Source organism: Antennarius striatus, chromosome 9 (genome assembly GCF_040054535.1).
Source record: "Antennarius striatus isolate MH-2024 chromosome 9, ASM4005453v1, whole genome shotgun sequence".
NCBI lineage: Eukaryota > Metazoa > Chordata > Actinopteri > Lophiiformes > Antennariidae > Antennarius > Antennarius striatus.
In genome coordinates, this window is record NC_090784.1 from 17,384,862 (window position 1) to 17,406,373 (window position 21,512).

At 36.8% G+C, this 21,512-nt stretch overlaps 2 protein-coding genes across 2 annotated transcripts; both read left to right on the forward strand.

Moving 5' to 3' along the window:
* Positions 1 to 106: 106 nt before the first annotated feature.
* On the forward strand, positions 107 to 3,548 carry LOC137601824 (T-cell surface glycoprotein CD4-like). Its single transcript, XM_068324252.1, has 9 exons — positions 107 to 264; positions 1,057 to 1,099; positions 1,394 to 1,552; positions 1,659 to 1,796; positions 1,889 to 2,113; positions 2,196 to 2,270; positions 2,406 to 2,548; positions 2,635 to 2,702; positions 2,910 to 3,548. Exons 2-9 carry the CDS (start codon positions 1,072 to 1,074, stop codon positions 2,992 to 2,994), a joined length of 921 nt encoding a protein of 306 aa, XP_068180353.1. The 5' UTR covers positions 107 to 264; positions 1,057 to 1,071; the 3' UTR covers positions 2,995 to 3,548.
* An 11,991-nt stretch (positions 3,549 to 15,539) lies between these two features.
* On the forward strand, positions 15,540 to 19,177 carry cd4-1 (CD4-1 molecule). The gene is made up of 9 exons (XM_068324082.1): positions 15,540 to 15,597; positions 15,678 to 15,830; positions 15,965 to 16,117; positions 16,461 to 16,703; positions 16,803 to 17,186; positions 18,165 to 18,422; positions 18,565 to 18,659; positions 18,832 to 18,875; positions 19,042 to 19,177. The coding sequence occupies exons 1-9, from the start codon at positions 15,540 to 15,542 to the stop codon at positions 19,070 to 19,072; spliced, it is 1,419 nt and encodes a 472-aa protein (XP_068180183.1). The 3' UTR covers positions 19,073 to 19,177.
* Positions 19,178 to 21,512: the final 2,335 nt, after the last annotated feature.

Genomic DNA, 21,512 nt, shown 5'->3' on the forward strand with positions numbered 1-21,512 from the left:
GGATGACTTATGCTTCACGTTGAAACTGCAGAATCAATAAAATCCCAGGCCTACATTGCAAGAAAGGTGCTGCTGGCATGAGGCGCAGACTCAAAGCTGGGGTTGCATCGACCTACTACCTTCCAAACTACAGGTTTCTCTTCCGCCTTCTGCAGTTTTTACATCCTTGTGCTCTTGTGTCTTGAAAAAATGCAGCACAAAGGATGAGGAAAGATTTCTGAACTTAAGTCATAGCACAAAAGTCTACTCTGCTTCAAAATTAAGGTAAGAGCTTTGACTGAATTTTTAAATTAATTTTTGTTTTATGTATAATATCAGTTCTCCAGAGAACAAATTTTTAAGAACTTCATCAGACTTTGGAAAATCTTCACTGTGAAAAAGGAAAGCGTGCTGACAGCGACATCAAGACCATTTTTTTAAATATCAGTTTAAAGCTATTCAATAACAGGACATAATTATACCGTTAATGTGATTTTTTTAAGAAACGTTGATTTTGATAGTTGTATTATCTACATTTAGATTGTAATTCTAAAATAACTACAAGGTATTTGTGGCTTCAAAATGGAATAGTGATTTTTCGATCAGAGTTAACCACATTTAATTCTCTACATCTTTGAGAAAAAATTATGAAAGCAGAGAACACCGAAAACTAAAACCAGCTTTTCGTAAGATAAATTTTGATTTTGTTAATAGAAACATAATAAAATGTTTATTAAACGAATACATCTGATGTGTCATCCGACAGCTCCAGAACAGATCTACAGCAAAGCACTTTGACATTTTTAACACAAGTTTTAAACGTGCTTGGAGCGTCCCAGCAGTGTTTTTATGAAGACCTATGAAGCAAATTTATAAATGTATTCTTCGATGAAATAGAGAGGAAGGAAGTTGAAACACAGTTTGGTGGTTAAAGATCATATGTTGCTCATCTCAAACAGAAGCTGAGTGCGGTATCTCTAACCTTGAAAAATTTGCAAGCGCGCAATGAACTACTGAATTAGTTTTTTTCTTTTAATCATAGTAACTGAAATGCCTATTTTTAATTAATCTCTTCAGCTATCAGCATTCAAAATGAAGGCAGTTGTGTGGCTTTGGATTGGTGAGTAAAGATACTTACATGTAGAATAAATAATCTTTGAGAATAAACAGTCAATAACTTGTCAATAACTGTAATTTGTCCTTGCAGAACACTCTTTTAATCTACACTGGAAAAAAGCTGCATTTGTATTTTGCTCATCCCAGATGCTTTGAAAATTAATTTAATATGACCTCTAACATCACATTCAGTTTATAAATGTATAATATAAAGTAACAACAGGATATTGCAATGATGTCAGTTTGTCCTAATGTAATTTATTTGAATTGCAGCTCATGAATGTGATTCTATCTTTAGTGCTGGATGTTTTACCAGCTGCTGCCAAAGTCTTCCTGACATCACCAGGACAGAGTATCACCATCGAGTGTGGGGAAGACGATATTTACTCTGACTTGGCATGGTATCATAAAAGTAAACTGATTATTAAAATCTACCAGAGTGGCATTCTTCATAAAGGTACCAACAGACGTTAGACATTCTCTACAGCTACAGCTGCAAATTTATAGTATATAGTTTCAAAACTTTATCTTCACAAACTATGTGACGTGTATTTGTGCTTTAGGCAAAACTGAAATTGCGGTTAGGACAAGTCTGGAGAACACAAATCTTGTGATCAACCAAGTGAAGGAAAGTGATGCCGGAATGTTCAAATGTGAGATAAAAGGCAAATCTCATGAACATACACTTCTTGTAGCCACAGGTAAACAAACACCCAAGAGGACAATGTTTCCGGTTATTTCTCGGCATTGATTTTCCTTTTCTCGACATATTTTTTGAATCCCTCTCTGCTAGTCTCAGCCAACCCCACTGGGGATCTCCTGCTGGGCAGTAAAGCCACACTCAAATGTCAGGTCAGCGGTCTGATAGGTTCCAATGTGCAGTGGAAGAATCCATTTGGAAATCCACACATGGGATCCGAGTTAAATCCAGTAACCCGCTCAGATGAAGGCTCGTGGAACTGCATGTTCTCCCATTATGGGGTGACATATGATGTGAAACTGGACGTCAAGGTTACAGGTAGGGAACTGGCTCCTACCAAATTCTTTGCATCTGATTTTTTTAGCATAACAAAAATAAAACAGACTTGTGCTGCTTTCAGAGCCAGCTCCAACAACACCTGCACCGAACCCTTCTGCAAGCTCAGATGGCATCCCTGATGCGCGCTGCACCAATTGTGCGTATCACTTTTGTTTGTTTGCCTCCTAAACCCAGTATGATCACATAAATGCCTGTGGTGATTCTTCACTGGATGCATCATTCATTCATGATTGAAAGTCTCTCCATTGGTCTGTTTCCATGACTCATCCAGGTGTTACAACCCTCTCACACGACGAAGAGCCACTCCTGGGCCTCAACTGGTGGATGTGGGTTGTAATTGGAGTGGCATGTGTGGTTTTGCTTGTCCTGATGGTCACCATCTTTTGCTTGTACAAGATGATCAAAAAGAAGAAGGTAAGTGAAGAAAATGATACCGTATGAACAGTTATGGAGCTTCATATGCTGCATATGATGAGATCAGATTGTTCTTTCTGCTTCAGAGAAAGCTGATGAAGAGGAGGAATGGCCACCAGCCCCTGACACCCAGGCGGTACTGCCAGTGTATCCGGTAAACGTTCTTAACCTCCTTCTACCTAGAAGAACAGTGCTTTATCCCCTGTAATCCTCAGTCACTCTACAGATGCTTTCTAATGGACTCTATTCACTTTAATATTCATAACTGTATGACCTCGATCTTCAACGTGCCTTTTACCGAGTGCTTCATTATCGTGTTGTTATTAGCGTCAAAACTTTTTCTTTACTCTCTTTATCACAGTCCGACAGCTGCTGCGAAACTGGAGCAAAGACACGGGAGGAAGAGGCAATCAGCGCCCCCCCTGCAACTCCTCCTAGCGGAGTGACTGATTGAAGAAAAGAGACAGACAAAAAAGAAAAGCAGAAAGATAGGGAAAGAGAAAAACAGAGGCAGAGAGAGGGAATGGGTGAAAGAGAACCCCGGTGTGAATGTGCCATGAATTTAAATTTGTTTTTGAATGCTATAATAAAATAAAATAAATTTAAAAAGCCCCAAATGTAAGCATGTGGACGTTGAGCTTTTTCAACAAATAGAACCAGTGAACTGAATGCAAATAAGCTCTTCACTACAGGAGAGAAAAAGCAACAGTCACCAGCTTTCATACTTGTACAGCATATTAATGTCGACCCTTTGTAGCATCTTAAATTTTATTCACTCCCTCACATATTTTACAGATAGACCTTTAGAGGTATTTTATTTACATAAGTTTCAAATGTAAATAATATTGTACTGACATGTATGTTTTCTTTGTAAAAGTACAAAAAAATAAAGAGCTACAATATTTGTGTATTATCTTCAACATTATTAAGTGAAAGCTGTTATGTGTACATATGCGCTGAAGGACTATTTCAAGTTTGTAAAACAAAACATAAAACGAATAAAAAGCTAAACATCCAAACTTTAAAGCTGTCCCATGTGTCTTTTGATATATTTTAAACCATTCCTGCATGCAGAGGCTCTGTATTCCCCACAACTGGTGCAGGAAAAAGCAGGTGTTCACACCAGTGCATCGCTACATGTCTTGAATGCACAGCAAACACCTGTTTAACACAGTAACGCAATGGCACCAATGACATGTACATGCGCTGTTGTGTGAATTTGTATTATAAGAAGTAGGAGATTTTCAGATATTCAAACTTGACTCACTTCTCAATTGAATGTTTACTACAATAGGAATGATGGAAGTATAGGTGACTTCCTGTGTGTGTGTGTGTGTGTGTGTGTGTGTGTGTGTGTGTGTGTGTGTGTGTGTGTGTGTGTGTGTGTGTGTGTGTGTGTGTGTGTGTGTGTGTGTGTGTGTGTGAGAGAGAGAGAGAGAGAGAGAGAGAGAGAGAGAGAGAGAGAGAAACAGAGAGGTAGACTGTCTCTACACAGTTCACCGAATGTTAAAGCTGAACTCATCGCTGTACTGAAAGCGGCAAATGTGAGTACTTTTAAATATACTGTACTTCATTTTCTACTTGCTAAAAACTGCTAGGAAATATTCTGAGAGCAGGACGATGCATAAGTCAAGACACCAGCGTGTCTCTCTACACAGACACAAAATGTTTCTACAAATTCTCACAAATCTCTCAAACACTCCTGGAGATTAAGTCTGAGATGGGATTCATGGAGTTTTGATCCAATCTGGGGTCATTCTAGGCCACGATTTTACAGCTGTTTTTCTAATTTCACATTATGCTCGATTTGTCTCGGCCTGATCTGTCTGTTTTATTTGCTTTCTGTCTTGTTAACTGATACAAATGACCCCAAACTATTATGAGAATATGAAAAGCTTGAATATCTGAATTGCTTTTGATATTTAGCTGATAAAACACAGATGAAATCAATCAGTTAAAACAGTAATGAAGGACTTTCTCTGTTTAATCGCTGGCCCCAAAGAAATAATAATACATAAATAAGCATTTCAGATTCCATTTGTGGATTTTGTCCTGAAGTGCAGAAGGGTTTGGATTGTGCTCTTCCCAACTAAAGCAGAAATAAAGTTGTCAAAACCCAAAATATACGTATTTCTATAGTTCCTATATAAGAGAATAGTTCCTTATTCTCTTGAAGCATAATAATAAAAACAATGTGCTCATTAGAAGCTAAACATAATCTGTACACACTATAAATACAGCAGATCGTTTTATGCTCAATGTAACTGTGGCCTACAAACTGACTCATAACAATGAAAACACTCTTGCAACTTTCCTAAACTAGTTTGTATTAAAAATTCAGCATCTATATTATGACTATATTTACTAAATAATAAATTATTTAGTAAACGCTGAAAATGTTCTTATTACGTAATGACCTTTTTAACTTGGAGAGGCACAATTATGATAATATAATGTAGTAGTTGTGTAAGTGTTTTCAATAATGACTTTAGAGTAAACACTGCACCATATGTTCATGGATGTGCTTTATGTCACAGTCCACAGGTTTTTAGTGGCATATGGTGTAAAGAAACAGAAGCTAAAACATTCAAACTAATTTAGACTTTGTCTGGTAACTCATAATTTATTAATCTTAATGAACTGAGTTTCGGTCTAACCGCAACGCATATACAGTATCTGTTGTTTTTTAACTTTAGGATAGCAAATATAGGATATGTTAAAAAACAACGTAAATTAAACACAATTCTGTGCAGAAAACGGAAGTTGATTTAACAGCTCATTGGAAAAGTTGATAATACAATATTTCAATGGTGGAGGAATACTCCTACCTGTTTAATATAATTATATAATAATTCATATTAATATACGTAGAGACTTTATTGTCATCTGTCAAGTGGAAATATTCTCATTTTACCTCAAGAGCTGATTGAATAATGCATCGCAATTTAATGCGATGTGGGTCACTGTGTGAGCGAAAGTAATTTTTCCTGAATGAACAAACCAACTTCTATATTGATTTACAAATGAGCTACAGCCTTTTGTGTCACATTAAATTGTTGATAACAAGATTATTTTAACCTTAATTCATTCAGTAGCAAAAAAACTTCAGGTATATTATGTGTGTCAATGAAAAGTTTATGAAAATCAAGTTAAAGTGTAGATGTTTTACATATTAATACTTAATATTTTATTGACACATTCTCATGTGTAGTTTGTGTTCTATTCACTGCTACTAGATGTAGTGCGAAAACTAATCAGTGTAGAAGAATTCAATATAAAATACCTATTTACAGCGAGTCTTATTTGTGACTGCTTTGTGTGCTCTTTTGAATTTGTACAAGAGCCTCGGCAAATGTTTCAGGCTGATTGACGATAAAAATGGTAGTAGAGTAATCATAGTTTTTGATTTGTTGGTTAATTTAATTTGAATTTAAATAATGGATCAGAAAAATTGAAGCTCTGATTTATTCTGTAAGTGTTTACATCAAATAGACAATACGCGGAAAAGCAATACATTTAAACCAAATGCATTGGACCAAAAATGTGTTTGTTAAATCAGGTGTTATAAAAACAATCAGTATTTGATTGTAGGTTTGTAGTTAATGATTGACCAACAGAAAGCAGCAGCTGTTTATTACTGATGCTTGGCAGTATTTGAATTATGAAGCTCTTTATGTGCCTGTAGTTTTCAGAGCTTCTGCATTCATCCTAATCTTCCTCAAACAGCACACCAGTCTTGACACTTTGCTTATTTATTTATCAGTGGGCCTTTGTTTTCTTTTACTTTTAATATTGTTGAAGGGTTAGTAAAGGTCTTTTATCAAGATCTGGATCTGCCTTGACATTTAACCAACTCCGACGATCTTGGTCCGAGGTGACCAAGATCCTCCCAACACAAAATTCCTTCAAATTAGTTCATGGTACATTATGGAACAGCAAGCAAGCAAGCAAACAAACAAACTAGAAAAACAAACGTAGGCAAAGACATAACGTATTCCAGGTCCATTTGGAGGAAGTCATGATGGACCAAAATTTGCAGTAAAGGTAAGGAAAGTAATATATTCTTCTCTGCCACTCGTTGTTGTGAGGAACATGTCAACATTCATATTTATGCCCAGTGTGTATGTGTATATGTGCGTGTGTGTGTGTGTGTGTGTGTTTCTGTAGGAGCTTAACAAGCCATGAATTCCTCACTCTATGAAAATATAACATCTGTGTTGTCCTGGGGGTGTTTTCATACGTGACAATAGGATTCCCTTGTCATGGCTATTACTCAGCTCTGTCTCATTGTCTGTGTCACACAAATGAACACAGTCATTCAAAGTGAAACTGAAATTTCTTCACATTTGTCTTGCCCACCCTTTGTTTTCCATTTGGGTCCTGCCTGAATGAAGGCAAAACATCTGGACCCAAATTTAGATCCCACTTCCACAATAGAATTATTTGCAGTCCATAAAGTACAAAATAAACCCAAGCCATGTGGCGGTGAAGACAACGTTGTAATGCAACAATCACAGCTATTCCATAAAATCCAAATCAGTATAATTTCCTCAAATGATCAGAGGACAATGATACTTTTACATAGAGCACAGACCACATGCAGTAGTCTGTGCTCCATTTGTAGGTGTAAACTGATGCAAACTGATTTTTAACTTGTTTTTAAACAGTCTGCGATTCTCTTCAATTTAGAAAGATCATGTAAGAGGTGATTTCCTGTTAGGTAAACTCAAGTTTCAGTTCCAAGCAGGTTTCATTTGTCATGGCAGATTTTCATGACTTTCATTTAGTTTAAAATAACGTAATCAATTACCAAGTGAAATAATGTATTTTGTGTAGTTGCCTTTTCAACTTTAACATAATGATGTTTGGGTGATGCCACATCTTTTGCGAATTGTGGTGATAAATTGCAGTGGAAACTGGCAAGGATTTAATGTACAGTGAACCAGGAAGTAGATGATAATATTTAAACTGTTCACACGCTGATTCTCTGGGAAGGACAACAGTGAATTTGTCCACGTGTTTTCTCATCAGTCGTGGGAGTTTTGCCACTAGCTATTTGGACACATTTTGGCCATTAGAACCATTAGAACTACTTCAATTCTTGGTAATATCACATGACTGTGTCACGCAGTCTCTGCAGTTGCGTCAGCGTGATGCCGATTTCCCGTTCCACCTCATTCCATCAGTGATCTATTGTTATGAGACCGTGGAGTCATAAACATGAGATTCTGACCCCACCGTCTGAATGCTGCTGCAAGTGTTTCAAATCTTCTGTTGTACAGTTTTGACAGGCCTGTGATAAATTTGTTCTCAATCTCCTCAACTTTGGTGGCATAGGTGTCATACAAGATCATACAAGATCATACAACAATATAAACAGCGCAACTGCTATAAAAATTCACGTAATTTTAGAATTTTTTTTAAAGTGTATAAAATGTATTTACTGTGTTGCATACATTTTTTGTTTTGCATCATTTTTACACTTGTGATACTTGTAGAGCGAGTTGCGACACAGCGCTGCAGACTACATCCCTCATGGGCCGTGAACGCTTCCACAGGCGAGGATAGACCCAGTGTCTCCCCACAGACTCATCGCCACCTGGAAACCGTAGCATAATAGAATTTGATTTGAGTACAAATAGAAGAGATGCTCGTTCCGTGTGTAGTGGGATGAAAGAAGCCGTTGTTGTCGTCGTCCTGATTGGGACTACCAGTAGTTAAATTTTACTTCTATATGGAAAAGGGCTGACATGGCAAACTTCAGGATCCATAATAAATGACTGAATCTCCATTGTCTTAACTCCATGTTGTTGGTAGGGTTATGTCTCTCACGTCTCTCTCTGTTACTTGATACAAATGTACCTCTTCAGATGTGTATCTGATTCTCCTTTCATTGATCCAGGTTATGATCCAGATCTGGATCTGCTAACTCATGGACGTGGAAATGTCTTTTCATGACTGAGTACTTTCATTTCAATGAATGCGACCAACTTTTTTTTTTAAATGCCGTATTTTGAATGTTGAGGATAAAATATTCCAGATACGCCTCGGAAAAGATCTCACACCTGCAGAAACAACTATTCAGAATATCTTCCACACAAACAAACCACCAAACAAACATGGATGATCACATAAACAACTCTATTAATTTATCCATTTTGCTCTACTCTATTTTTTTTAATCTAACATTATCAGAATTCAAAGTAAATGCTTCATAATCTTTGCGTTGTGATTCTCTTTTCATTTCTGTTGCTGCACTATGTCATACTACAGTATATATACTGTACATGCAGTAAAACTGTCTGGGCTGCATTAGTAAATACAATTTTCCAAAAGCTTAAATATGAAAAGTGAATTAAATTGGATGGTGTTTTTAAGGAGATAATGTATAGCTGACAAGAAGGTTCGAATTTTAATCTAAACTGTTTTTACAATTAATAAGATATCGAAGTGATTCCCATTTGCACTTCTGTTAAAAGTGGACAGGTCTTATTGTAATCATTAGCTATATCAAAAATGTTTTTGAATGAGTGATTTATGAGAAAGCAGAACCATTGAAACGGTTACTGCTGCATACATGTATGTAGGCGATGAGGGACTGTACATCAGTTTTTCCATGGTATTACTAACGTCATCATTCAGCTCAGCTTCAACAAATCAGCTTCATGCATGACAACTTTATAAAATACTTAAATATGAACTATACTTTGTCTCTTGTTGAATCATGATGTAGTTTTATAATGGCAAATATAGCTCTGTTTAGTTTGATACACAAAATTATCTTGACATTTAAAACCTCTTCCAATGTAACCGTCTTGGTACCTGAAAAAACTAGATATAATCTGACAAAAGAATTATTCTGCAGCTTTAAAACAGAGCAGCAACATACAAAAAGAACCCCACATGTACTGTATGTGTAAGACTGATGGAGGTGAAATGGTGAGTGGGAGAGATAGAAGAGAGCTTTGCTATCTTTGTATAGACTGTTTCGCAACCTTTCAAAGGAGCTTGAATGTTGAAGCTCCCCTGACCATTTTCAGTCACTGAGGACTTAATGTCACTTCTTTCTGTTTCACAACATCTTTTCCACTGACATTTGTTTATTTCTGAAACACCAGAACAAACTCATGTAGTACAACTCCTTCGGGGCCTTCCTGTCTACTCAGGGCTGCAGACATCCTACAGTATTTTTGCAATTCCCACATAAAATAGCTCTAAAACTCACAAACAAAGTCAGGCAGACTCGGTATTGCACGGTGAGGGAAACCCTCTGTAGGAGAGAATGGAGGATGAGGAGAGGATATAAGGGTGACTCACCCTTTCTTGCGTGTGGCCCACACTTTCTGGCCTTTTCTCTTTCAGTCATGACAGTGGGGCGCCTACACCCGCATTAAGTGTGTGACTAATGAGGGATTCCACACTTTCAGGTGTTTTACGCTAAAATCACAGAAAGAGATGTGTAGCTATTGCGAAGGACATTTTCTTATGGACCTATTCTTTGTGACAGATTTATATCCAGATGTTCAGAACGTACTCTCTGTAGGCCCGAGAAATAAATGTGTCAGTGTGGCAGCCATAAATAAACGGGTCTATTCAAGAAAATGACTTTCTTCATTTTGAGCTCGTAGAGAACAGAAGCAGGTGTTCACCCTTCATGAAGGCAGCACGGAGCCAAGCAGACAAACTTCAGAGAGACACATAAGACGTGCTCAATATATTTGTTTTGTCCTTGTTGTGGTTCCTGTGTCTAAACCACCGCTGCAGTTTTTTTGTCTTTGTCTTTTTGCTGTTTTAATGAAATTTCATAAAACTCCTTTACATAGTTTTTTGCTTTACAGTTTAAGTACTGTACTAATAAACGGATATTTAAGTGCTTATCATAGTTTGGCAGAAATAAACAAATATATAAATCCATGGTTAGCGTAGACGCCATTGTGTTTTCACAGGTGTTACATTACTGCTGCGTTGAGTGCAGACAAAATTTGACAGCAGGTTAGGAAGCGAGATAAGCACAAACAGTTGTTTGGTGCTGCACAGGTGTTCATAAGTAATATAAGAGTTACTCCGCTGTGCAGAGTGTAATCTGTATCTTAATGTCTCCATCATTTTTCATCCAAAACTTCAATGCAAAATGTGGTAAAATTTAATACCAAGTGCTGCAACAACTGAAGACGTACTAATTCCTCCATCGGTTCATGATGACGGTTACACAAACAGCCGTACAGGCAGGGAATGCTGGACTGTATTTACTGATATCTTTATTTAGTCAGTTTAAGAATACATTATTTAAAGACAAATGTTATTATCAATAAGATGAGACAAGAGGTTCATACCAAACACCTGAGCCGAATCAGGATCGAAAATGATGCCACCAAGAAAAAAAGTATTGAATTTGAATGTTTTTGCACAATATCAGTGTGACAGACTGCATGTGTCCTAAATGCATGCCGGGTGTCCATCCTTGTAGATATGTTTCTGTAACTGACTGATTTTATTTGATCAATACTTTTATACATGCAAAACTATACTGTTGTGAACGACATCAAGTGCTTTGGTTTGACAAACTGCCCCGCAGACCTTCAGTTTGAGACTACGAATCATGATAATGTTCATACACCACAGTCTCGACATAGCAGTATTTGCTGTCAAAGTCATTTAATTATTGATCGGTTGATGATCATTGATCATTGATCCCAGTATTGACAAAAGTCAACTGGACTGTAGCTGAAGCTTTTGTGAGACTGAAAATCTTCGCAGACATGTTATCGTTAAGAAGCTGTTTTATTTCTGGAGATATTTTCCCTTCTTCCAGCGCTCTGTCTTTATGCTGTATGGATGAGATGTACAGTTATAAATCTAATTTCTTTCATAAAGAAGCATTTTGTGGAGCTAATTTATTCCCTCATCCTGGGGGAAGATGAACTGTGTGGACGTGTCATTTTAGTTGTTAAAACTAAAGTTCAGAAAGGCGAAAGGTCGCCATGTGACAATAAAGAATGGAGCGGCCTCTAACTGCTTGGTCTCATTGATGCGAGGATAACATGATTTGATCGTTGAATTTTTTTATATTTGAGACCTGCATTTGAGACATACAGCACAGTGGACAGTGTGCTGTACTATATTAAACTGACATTTCTATGAGTATCTGAATGAGACAGTCTCCTTCTGTTCCCTCATTCAATGTGTTTATTATAAGAAGAGATGTGTTTTTTTATTAATAATTGAGGCCTTTCTGTGTAGTTTGGAGAGCCGAGGATAAATGAAAGAATGAATATCCAACACCAATTATTTGTATAAACAACTACAGTTGTGATGGGAAAACGAACATGTCAGTTATAAAAAATAATCAGGCCATAAGAGGCTATGCTCAAAAAGGCTTTTACATCAACACAACAATTTTAGCCCCTAAAAGTCAGTTGTACCACTGAATGAATAAAACAGTCTAATGAAATAAAGAAAATCATGAGTATATTTGAATTTGCTGATTAAAATTATTTAACTCTAGGTTTTGTCTTCATCTGCCTTTGTTATTGATCAAATGCATTTTTACCTTAACCAGCATATAATGCAATTTATTGATTTATAAAAAAAAACATGTGACATGTCCTTTTTCTCTGAAGCAACCAATCGAAGTTTGTTATTCCAATTTCTGTTTGATCAACAACCCTGTGCTCTGTTTCCAGACCAATCGCTGGTGAGGGAGGAACGAGGACTCTGTAAAACAAGATTCTTGTCTTAAATTTTCAACATTTACACCCGACTCCAGATCACTGTAGTCCGAAGAACTCTCGTCACTCATCATTATTTGTAAGTATATACTTTATTTAGTGTAGAGTTCTAATTAAAATATAGTCCTCCTAAATATAAAAGCATTTAATGTCTAGACAATAAACTGTTGACTGTTTCCCATCCCCGATTGAGTGATAAACATGACGTAGCTCTATTTAATTACAACAACTGTGTACAATTTATAAATAAAAATCGTGTGCTGCTACTTTAGATATAGTGAAACTGAAAAACCTGTACAAAAAAAGAAAAACAATAAAAATATTGTTTTAATAAGTTTGTTTTTTAAAATCAGTTTTTGTTCATGGTGTAAATATAGTATTTTTTTGTTATGTTCAATGATTTGAGTCCATAAATTCAAAACTGTTGACCAGTACATTAAGGACAACATGTAATACACGTTAAATTAATATAAATGGATATTTCTTAAAGATAATCGTATCAGTGCACTGATTTTACATGAACATAGAAGATATAAGATATGATCAATGATGGATCTAGGAAAAAACACCACAAACAAGAATAATTTAAAAAATAATAACCCTGAATCTGGTTTTCTGTGAAAGGCCATTAGAAAGTTTGTCTCCTGCTTAAACTGTGTTGTTTGTTTCTAATTCACCGAGGTATAATATTTAAAAGACAAGAAGATATAAAATTTAGTCAAAAAAACAAAACAATTCTTCAGTAATCACATCTGAGCTGTGTTAATTTTTCTGTTCGCTCTCCTCTGCTCCTCCACTCCTCCACCCTCCCCTCCATCTTTGCTTGTCGTTTCATCCTCACCAGATGAAATGATCTTGGTTTCCTGGTTTTCACTGCGCAAGATGATTGTTAATGTTTATTTAGCTGTAATTTTAATCTGCTTTTATCATTTTCTTTTTTTTTATCACAGTCTTTTGAAAATATCAATTAATGTGTTCAAAACAGAGCTGTTTGGAAAGATTATTTTGCATTCTCTGCCTGTATTGGTCAGAGAACGGCAGAGAGAGAAAGAAGGGAAGCCAGGTGCTATGCAATTTTGAGTAAAAATGTCGTCTTGCTTTCCAGCAAAATCTCAGATCTTAGTCTTAAATGAGGTTCAAAGACCAAACAGATTTTATCAATTTCTAATCACTCTGGTCTGTGCGGTCGCATCCTCAAATAATTTAATTACAATAAAAAATATATTTAATTATTTATCGTCTGATTTTGAGTTCTTTGGTCAAGGTTTTTTTAATCTATTTTTAAAGCAGTAATGCAGAATTGTACATTACAAATATTCATTTTAAAATCAAGAAGCAGACCCCCACTTGTCCACCCACCCAGTCCCTAGATGCTACAGGCAGACAAATACATCACAGACACACAAATCATAAGCACAGTAAAGATGAACCTAAAAAACAAAACCAAAGTGAATAAAATAATAAAATATTAATTATTAAAATTGGTGGTTGGTTGGATAACAAGCACATTACGGTGTGCCTGTGTTAATACCATAACAGTCAGTCAGAGCTCCTTAAGTGACGGTTTGGAAGAATCCATTACCCTATAATTGAGATACTAGTCTATAACGGGTGGCAGTGGCTCAGCGGTAGAGCGGACGTTTTATGACCAGAAATCGCAAAAACATCGGCAGTTCGATTCCTGCTCCCGCCAGACATAATCAGAGCTGAATGTGTGAGGTGTCAGTTCGCCTCCTGGCCACTGCCGAGGCGCCCTAGAGCAAGGCGCCGTCCCCTTACAAGCTGCTCAATTGCCCGTCACTCTGCCTCCCCATGTACTGTTGTGTTACTAACTGCATGCTTGCAGGCCCCTTGTGTTTTGTGATTGTGTTTCAGGGGCCTGTACAAAAAAAATCCTGTATCTAACACAAAGATATGTAGAGTGTAAAGAGTCATTTCCCCATTAGGGGATTAATAAAGTGGATCTTCTTCTTCTAATTGAGATAATGTAATAGATATAGATATATACTGTATGTATGCACACACACACATACTGTATATATATATATGTGTGTGTGTGTGTATATATATATATATGTATATATATATATATATACATACATATATATATATATATACACACACACACACACACACACAGCTATATATAGGGCGGCATATATATATATATACATATATACATACATACATACATATATATATATATATATATATATATATATATATATATATATATATATATATATATATATAATCATGAGAGTGTTTGTAATTTCGTAAAATATTGTATGAATGCTTAAAAATCTACTTGTGGAGTGAATTTGACTTTCTCTAAGTTTTAAAAAAACTGATTTGATTTCTAATCAAAATGGACATTTGATATGTAACATATTTGCCTTCTTTCAAAGGATCAGAAAAAGCAACAAATCAAAGCAGTACTTAAAACCGTTATGATTTCATTTCTTTATTTTTCTTTGTTCTTTAGATAGATAGATACTTTTTCAGACATGACAAAGTTTGCACTGTAGACGAGCAACACAAAGGGGGAGCATGAAGGGGAGAGGGAACGATGGGAGGGAGACAGGGAGAGACAATACAGAGGCATCTACCTTGAACCACAGTTTAGGTGCTGTGGTCTCTTTTTTCTCCTCTTCTCAAGCACAGACAGCTCTGTCTTTCGGGGAACAGGGGAGGAAGAGAGGGGGTGTGAGAGTCAGAGGGGGAGGACTGGGATAAGAATCTGCACTTAAACTAAATCAAGGCCCACCGCAACACAGCGTACGCTCTGTGTCTTCCCTCCAACAATTGTCTGTTGTCATCCAAAACCCACCACAGAACGCCTACTCTCAACTCTCAGCTCTTCGTCTTTCATCCTGTCAAATCTGAGACCACCTCAAAACTCTTTCTACTTCCTGTTCAACACAGTATTTGATAAACAAACTCCTACAATAAAATAGGGATGTTACAACTTAGAATTTATTTAATTGTTGATTATGCTCTGAGACTTTATATTTCTTTGTGTAAAAGCAGTTTATTGAACACTTCTTAATATCTGCCATCTACTATTTCAGCTTTCTAAAAATATTTTTTAGCATTCACATAAAAATAACAGATCAAAACAATGCCAAGTAGATAATTAAAAAAAAAGAAAATTAGAAGTAAAACTTAGAAATTAAAATTCAAATCAAAATCACACAGAATTTGCATGAATGTTTTAATATATATGCCTCTGTTTTACTAAATTTACTGTTTTGCAGACTGACATGAAAACCTTAATTCAAACCATTCTCATCCTCATCAGTGTGGTTCTGTTACCCACAGGTAAGATGCAATGATTACATTCTGCGGCTTTCTGTGGGACTGAATTGCGTCTCAACACTAAATTCTTCTCACTCTCCTAGGAGCACAGGAGGTGACCTATGCTCAGGTTGGAGGGACTGTTACCTTAAAGCCTCCAGAAGGTGTTCATTTACAAGAAGATTACTTGTTCTGGTATTTTGGTGATCTGGAGATTGCGTGGCGCAACATTTTTGGAAGAGCTGGGTTCAGTCAAGGTGAACAATGTATTGAGCTATTTACAGACCTGAAAGTATATTTTTACCATCAGTAACATTCACATCTACATTTAAAATTAATCATTGTATAAACTTCAAGCACTTTTTAAAATTAACCATCATTTTCCTTGCAGATGAAAAGTGGAAAAACACATTGTCCTCACATGATGGCTCACTGATTATCACAGGCCTCAAACACGAACACTTCGGGACTTTTACCTGTGTAGCGAAGAAGAAAGGTGTCCAAACTAAGGCCACCATCAAATATACACTACTCAAGATCACTGGTGAGAGTACAAATACTGTGACAGGAATGCTTCAGTCACATTCACCTGACTGTGTACTTGTGAAGTTCAGTTTGCCACTTAAGGAGTGTCAATATAACACATCAAGCTCTAGAACCTTTTAGCTTTTACCACCCTTCATTATAAAATTATTAAACATCATACTAAAATAACAAGCCAAGCCTGTTTCCTGATAATTTGTCATGGAGGGCTAAATGTGTTACTACAATATGTGGTTGTAAATGTACAGCCAAATAGGAATTGAAATATTAAATTATCTATATTATTAAGGAAATAACAAATGCTTATTCTTACATGTCTTTCCTGTACTGAATTTCCTCTGTAGTGTCTATGAACCCTCCCTCCCCTCTGCTGCCTGAGGAATCTCTGTCTCTGGCCTGTGATGCAGAGGCTCCTCCGGGTCAGATGAAGCCAGAGGTCCACTGGATAAACCCCCAGCGAGAGAAAGAGATTACCAGCCAAAGAGGAATCACAGTGAAAGCTGCAGCCCAGCACAGTGGGCAGTGGACCTGTGTTGTGACAAATGGTGCAAAAGAAATCAAAGTCCAAATCTCCGTTGCAGTTGTGGGTGTGTAAATGTATATACTGTATATATATGCATATTTTTGTTTTACAATCACGTCTTCTCAGACTGAAAATCAATGTATAATTATCTCTCTTTTATTAGACATGTCCCCAGCCCCTTTACAACCCCAATATACATCTAAATCCACACCTCTCACCATCCCTTGTTCCATTGCATCTCATATCTCCTGGAACCAAATCAAATCTAAAGGCATCCAAGGAGGAACCTGGCATTTCTTCCCTAAATCAGACTCGAATCTCAGGTCTGCAGCTCCACAGAGGCTCTTTTCCCTGTCTCTGAAGAATCCGCTGTCATGGACGCCAGACCATCACAGAGGCCTGACTCCGGTACCAGACCTTCAAAAGGGGGTTCTCTCTTTGACCAGAACCAAAGGGAGGGAAGATGACGGCGGAGTGTACGTGTGCTCCCTGGAATTTAATAACAGCGTGACCCTGAGCAGGACCGTGAACATAAGTGTGTTGCAAAGTAAGTTGAAACCAACTGCCTGGTTAAAGCCCAGCTCCGTGTTGCAGTGAGATTTGTAACATGATATTTTATTTCCTTCTCATCGAAGTCTCATTTATCTCATTGATGTCCAGTTTTTTTAGCTCCCTCCTTCTCGTGAATCATAAGCTGGAAATGTTATTTCATTTTCACCTCTCTGCTTGTGATGGGTTGGAACGTGCTTTACCGCTTTTTCATTTCAGTTTTGTAGAGTAATTTAGAGTCACTGACGTGACATGTGTTATATGAATTGATTCATACGCTTGTCATGCTCCTGCTGTTTTTGCTCAAATTGATTGTGATTGGACTCTGTGTTCTGAGAATAATATAAATCATCTAATTAGCTTAATTTTGTACTCTTGATGAAGAGGTTATCCAACCATTCAGTGGGACAACAAATCATACAAATGTTTGACATCTGGGGTATGCGTGTATAACTTCATTCAGAGCTGTAGCTTCTAATTGTTTTATTATATACGACATACTTTTCTCAATGGATTAATAAAGATCTGTTTCATTAGCTGACAGAGGAGAGTGAAGAATGCCTGACTACCAGTAGATTCAATTCACCGTCACAACCATCAAAAAACAAACCATAACATACGAAAAAAGTAATTTCCCTATGGGGATCATTAAATTATTATTATTATTATTATTATTATTATTATTATTATTATTATTATTATTATTATTATTATTATTATAAAGGGTGAGGGGAGAATTTTTTAAAGGGCATTAGATATCTGAAAATACAGGCATTTTCTTTTTTTGGTGATGATGATGTGTCATGTTTACATTATTATTATTCTAAAAACATCATAGGACTCAAAAAGTGACAAACACAATGCACAACATAGTCACAGATTGTCAAAAATTGTGAAATGTCTCATGCATTTTACATTTACTGTGAAAAATAATCTTTTTTTTATTCCTTTCCCCAACTTCCCTCTCTTGCTCCAGTTACCTCCTACCCAGGGACAGATTTAATTGCTGGCCAGCAGGTCAACCTCACCTGCGACCTTGGCCATCCGCTGCCCTCCGACCTGCAACTGAAATGGTTTCCTCCTGAACAGTCGTCCCGGTTGCCGCTGACGCCTGACCATCGTTCCACTCATCTCACCATCCCGGAAGTGGGTGCAGGAGACGGAGGAGTGTGGAGGTGTGAGCTGTGGCGGAGCGACACATGGCTAACCTCAGCTGTGATAAAGCTGAAGATCGGTGAGTGCAGGAAGTGAGAAGGGAGCAGGAAACACGACATGGGCATGACCTTGATGCCACGATCTTCTGTTCGCCTGAAAGATGGGTTGCATGTCATCTCTGGAGTCTTAATATTTGATATGTTTGTTCCTGTTCTACACAGACCACAAGATGAGCTGGTGGATGCAGGTAGTAATAAGTGGTGTGACAGTCATTGTAGTCTTCACTCTCATCATCATCTTCTACCGATGCAGACAGGTAAAGGTAAATGATCCCTATTCCTTGTTTAACCACACTTCATTATTACTATGGTGTTAATAGTCTCTCTCACTCTAACTCTCTCTCACTCTTTCTCTTTCTCCTTCTCTCTCTCTCTCTCTCTCTCTCTCTCTAACTCTCTCTAACCCTCTCTAACTCTCTCCAACATTAGCGGAAGATCACACATCCTCGGCATCGACTCTGTCAGTGCAAAAAGTATGTAACAATCACTTCCTGGACTAATGAAATGACTCATATTCACATTAATCAGCTCTGAAATATTTTATTCATGAGATGTTTCATGAAGATTAAAAAAAACGTTGCTTCTTGTAGCTCTGTGGCTCTTTCTCCAACTCAAACCTTTGATTTTTTTTTGTTTCAGCCCCAAGCCCAGAGGATTCTACCGAACGTAACATCTCCAGGAAAAGATACTTTCAATTTTTCATTGTAGCAAGATAAGATGGACTTTTCTACATATCTACTTCACTGTGAACCTCTGTTAAGTGTGAAGGATGAGGCCCTGAAAGAACAGAGTCTGGCAACTGCTGAAAAGTCTGATTTTATCCTTGCACATATTTCAACATAATAATTCAAAATGTAGGATAAAATATTTAACTTTTTTTTTAAAAACTTTGGCAGAATTGCTCTGTGAAACGGTTTTGTTGTTTAAATAACAATTTAGCGCCATTTTAAATTCTAATAACCCTTCTGTTTTGTTTCTTCCTTTGCTAGCAAGAATGCACAAAATTATCTTGATGGATATTCTTGAAATGGGTTGGACGTGAAGTCAGGAGTATTCCTGGATAATGGGTCGGATTCTAAATTTTCCTGTCTGTTTTTTTTTTTTTTTTTTAGCATTGAGCTAAAAAGCTCTTTTGAGGCTTTTTTCAGATTTATGCATAAACCATTTGGTGGATTCTCACTAAACTGAGCCGAAGGGTGGGCATGTCTTACAGAAGGAACCATGTGATTTTGGAGTGGATCAAGATAAAGGACACAGGGTCTCCTTAATACTGCAAATGTTTTTCAGCTATTTTTTTTAACAATTATTCATAAACATCTTGACAGCTCTTCATGAAGCTTGACAAACACATCCCAAAGAGGGAACCGATGCATTCTAGAATAGATCCTGATGAATCGGTGAATCCTGGATTTATTTTTCACATTTTTTTCAACATTCCAAGAATCGCAATGTTAAACATCTTGATGATGATCGTGTATTTTCTCGCGCTCTCTCACTCACCTCTATTTCGGATTTGTCAATCTTCATCTTACGTACTTTTTTTTTTTTTTTGGTGTTGCACTGTTAGGCTTTGCAACCTGTTTTAATAAATATTTAGGCATATATATTATTTTCATGATGAGCTAGTTGTAAATACAAAAAATGAGAGATTTTATTACCCAGATCAGAACATGTCTCTTTTCTTAGAGAATGTTTATTTGTACATTGGTCCCTGAAGTTATGCAATAAAGAATTCATTTCTTTCTCAGTTGTGTGTGGTGGGACTCGCTGGAATGGGATGAGGTTTATCTGATGAATTTGGATGTACAAGAAGGAGCAAAATCTGAATGAAATCAAAATGAAATGTAAAATTACATAATAGCATTTTCCATTACGGTAGTCAGACAACTGCTATAACTACTGTACATGCTTGTCAAATTATCCATGTACTTACTGTCAAATGAAAACCACATAACTTCAAAGCTGTCAACATCTTCCTACTTCTGTAGCCAAATAAAACAAAAAATAGAGTTCAGCTACGAACTAGTAACAACTGATTTTTGGAGCTCATGAAAGGTTAAGACCAGTCTAGGATTCTCACAGGAGATGCACCACAAACACAGCTATCAGAAATAAGTTAATGCATTGCAGTAAACTAATCAGAAGTACATACATTTTGACATTAGCATTTAACAGTACAGTATAGTATTTTCACAGTGTCACAATATTTAAACTAAAGTATTGTTCATAACCTTAGCTCTTCATCTACCCTCTTTCTGTGTCTGTCATTCGTAATTAGTTAGATCTGTGTTGGTAATGACTGAAGCAAGGTGTCCCATGTCTCTGTGTTGCTGTCCTCATGAAAATCAACCTTTAAATTCTAATCCTTAAATGTAATGAGCTGTGGTCCAAACCAAATACAAGGGAAATTATATAATTGTTAGATCTTTTGTTTTCCAAAGAAATATGCCAATATCTGGACATAATGCATGTTTCTAGGGGCGGCCAAACTAGTAGGAAGATATGATCACAGCTTTGGTCTGAACTGAAATAGCTCAACAATAGCTAAATCAGTTTCTATGCAAAGATTTATCATGCTAACACACTGATAAGATCAAGTGTACCTGTTAACATCACCACCTTAACATTGTTTTTAACGTTCAACTCAAAGCCCTGTGCAGCACAACTTCACACAGTCATTAGAATGACCTAATGTCTTTCAGAGTATTGTGAAATATTTGTTACCAAACAAGCAGGCAGACAAACAAGCAAATCCGAGTGATCCCATAACCTCCTCCAACTATCACTGGCAAAGGCAACAAAACCTAATTAGCTAATGGAAAATAAATGTAGCAGATGGTTTACAGAGTGATACAGAACATGTAGGATTGCAGCATAATGGATGTATATAAAAAGATGATGAATTATTGCATCTGTGCTGGTGTCTGTAGCTATTCATCAAAAGGTTTAGTTTCAGTTTCAGAAACTTCTTTCAGTTGAGTGTCTGCAGCCTTCAGAAGCATCCAGACCAATGAGAACAAATAGGATGGAATAGCCTCTGTTTTCCAGCATGCCTGCAGGTGCACCCAGCGAATTTGACAGTATGTACTAGCAAACAGAACCACATACAG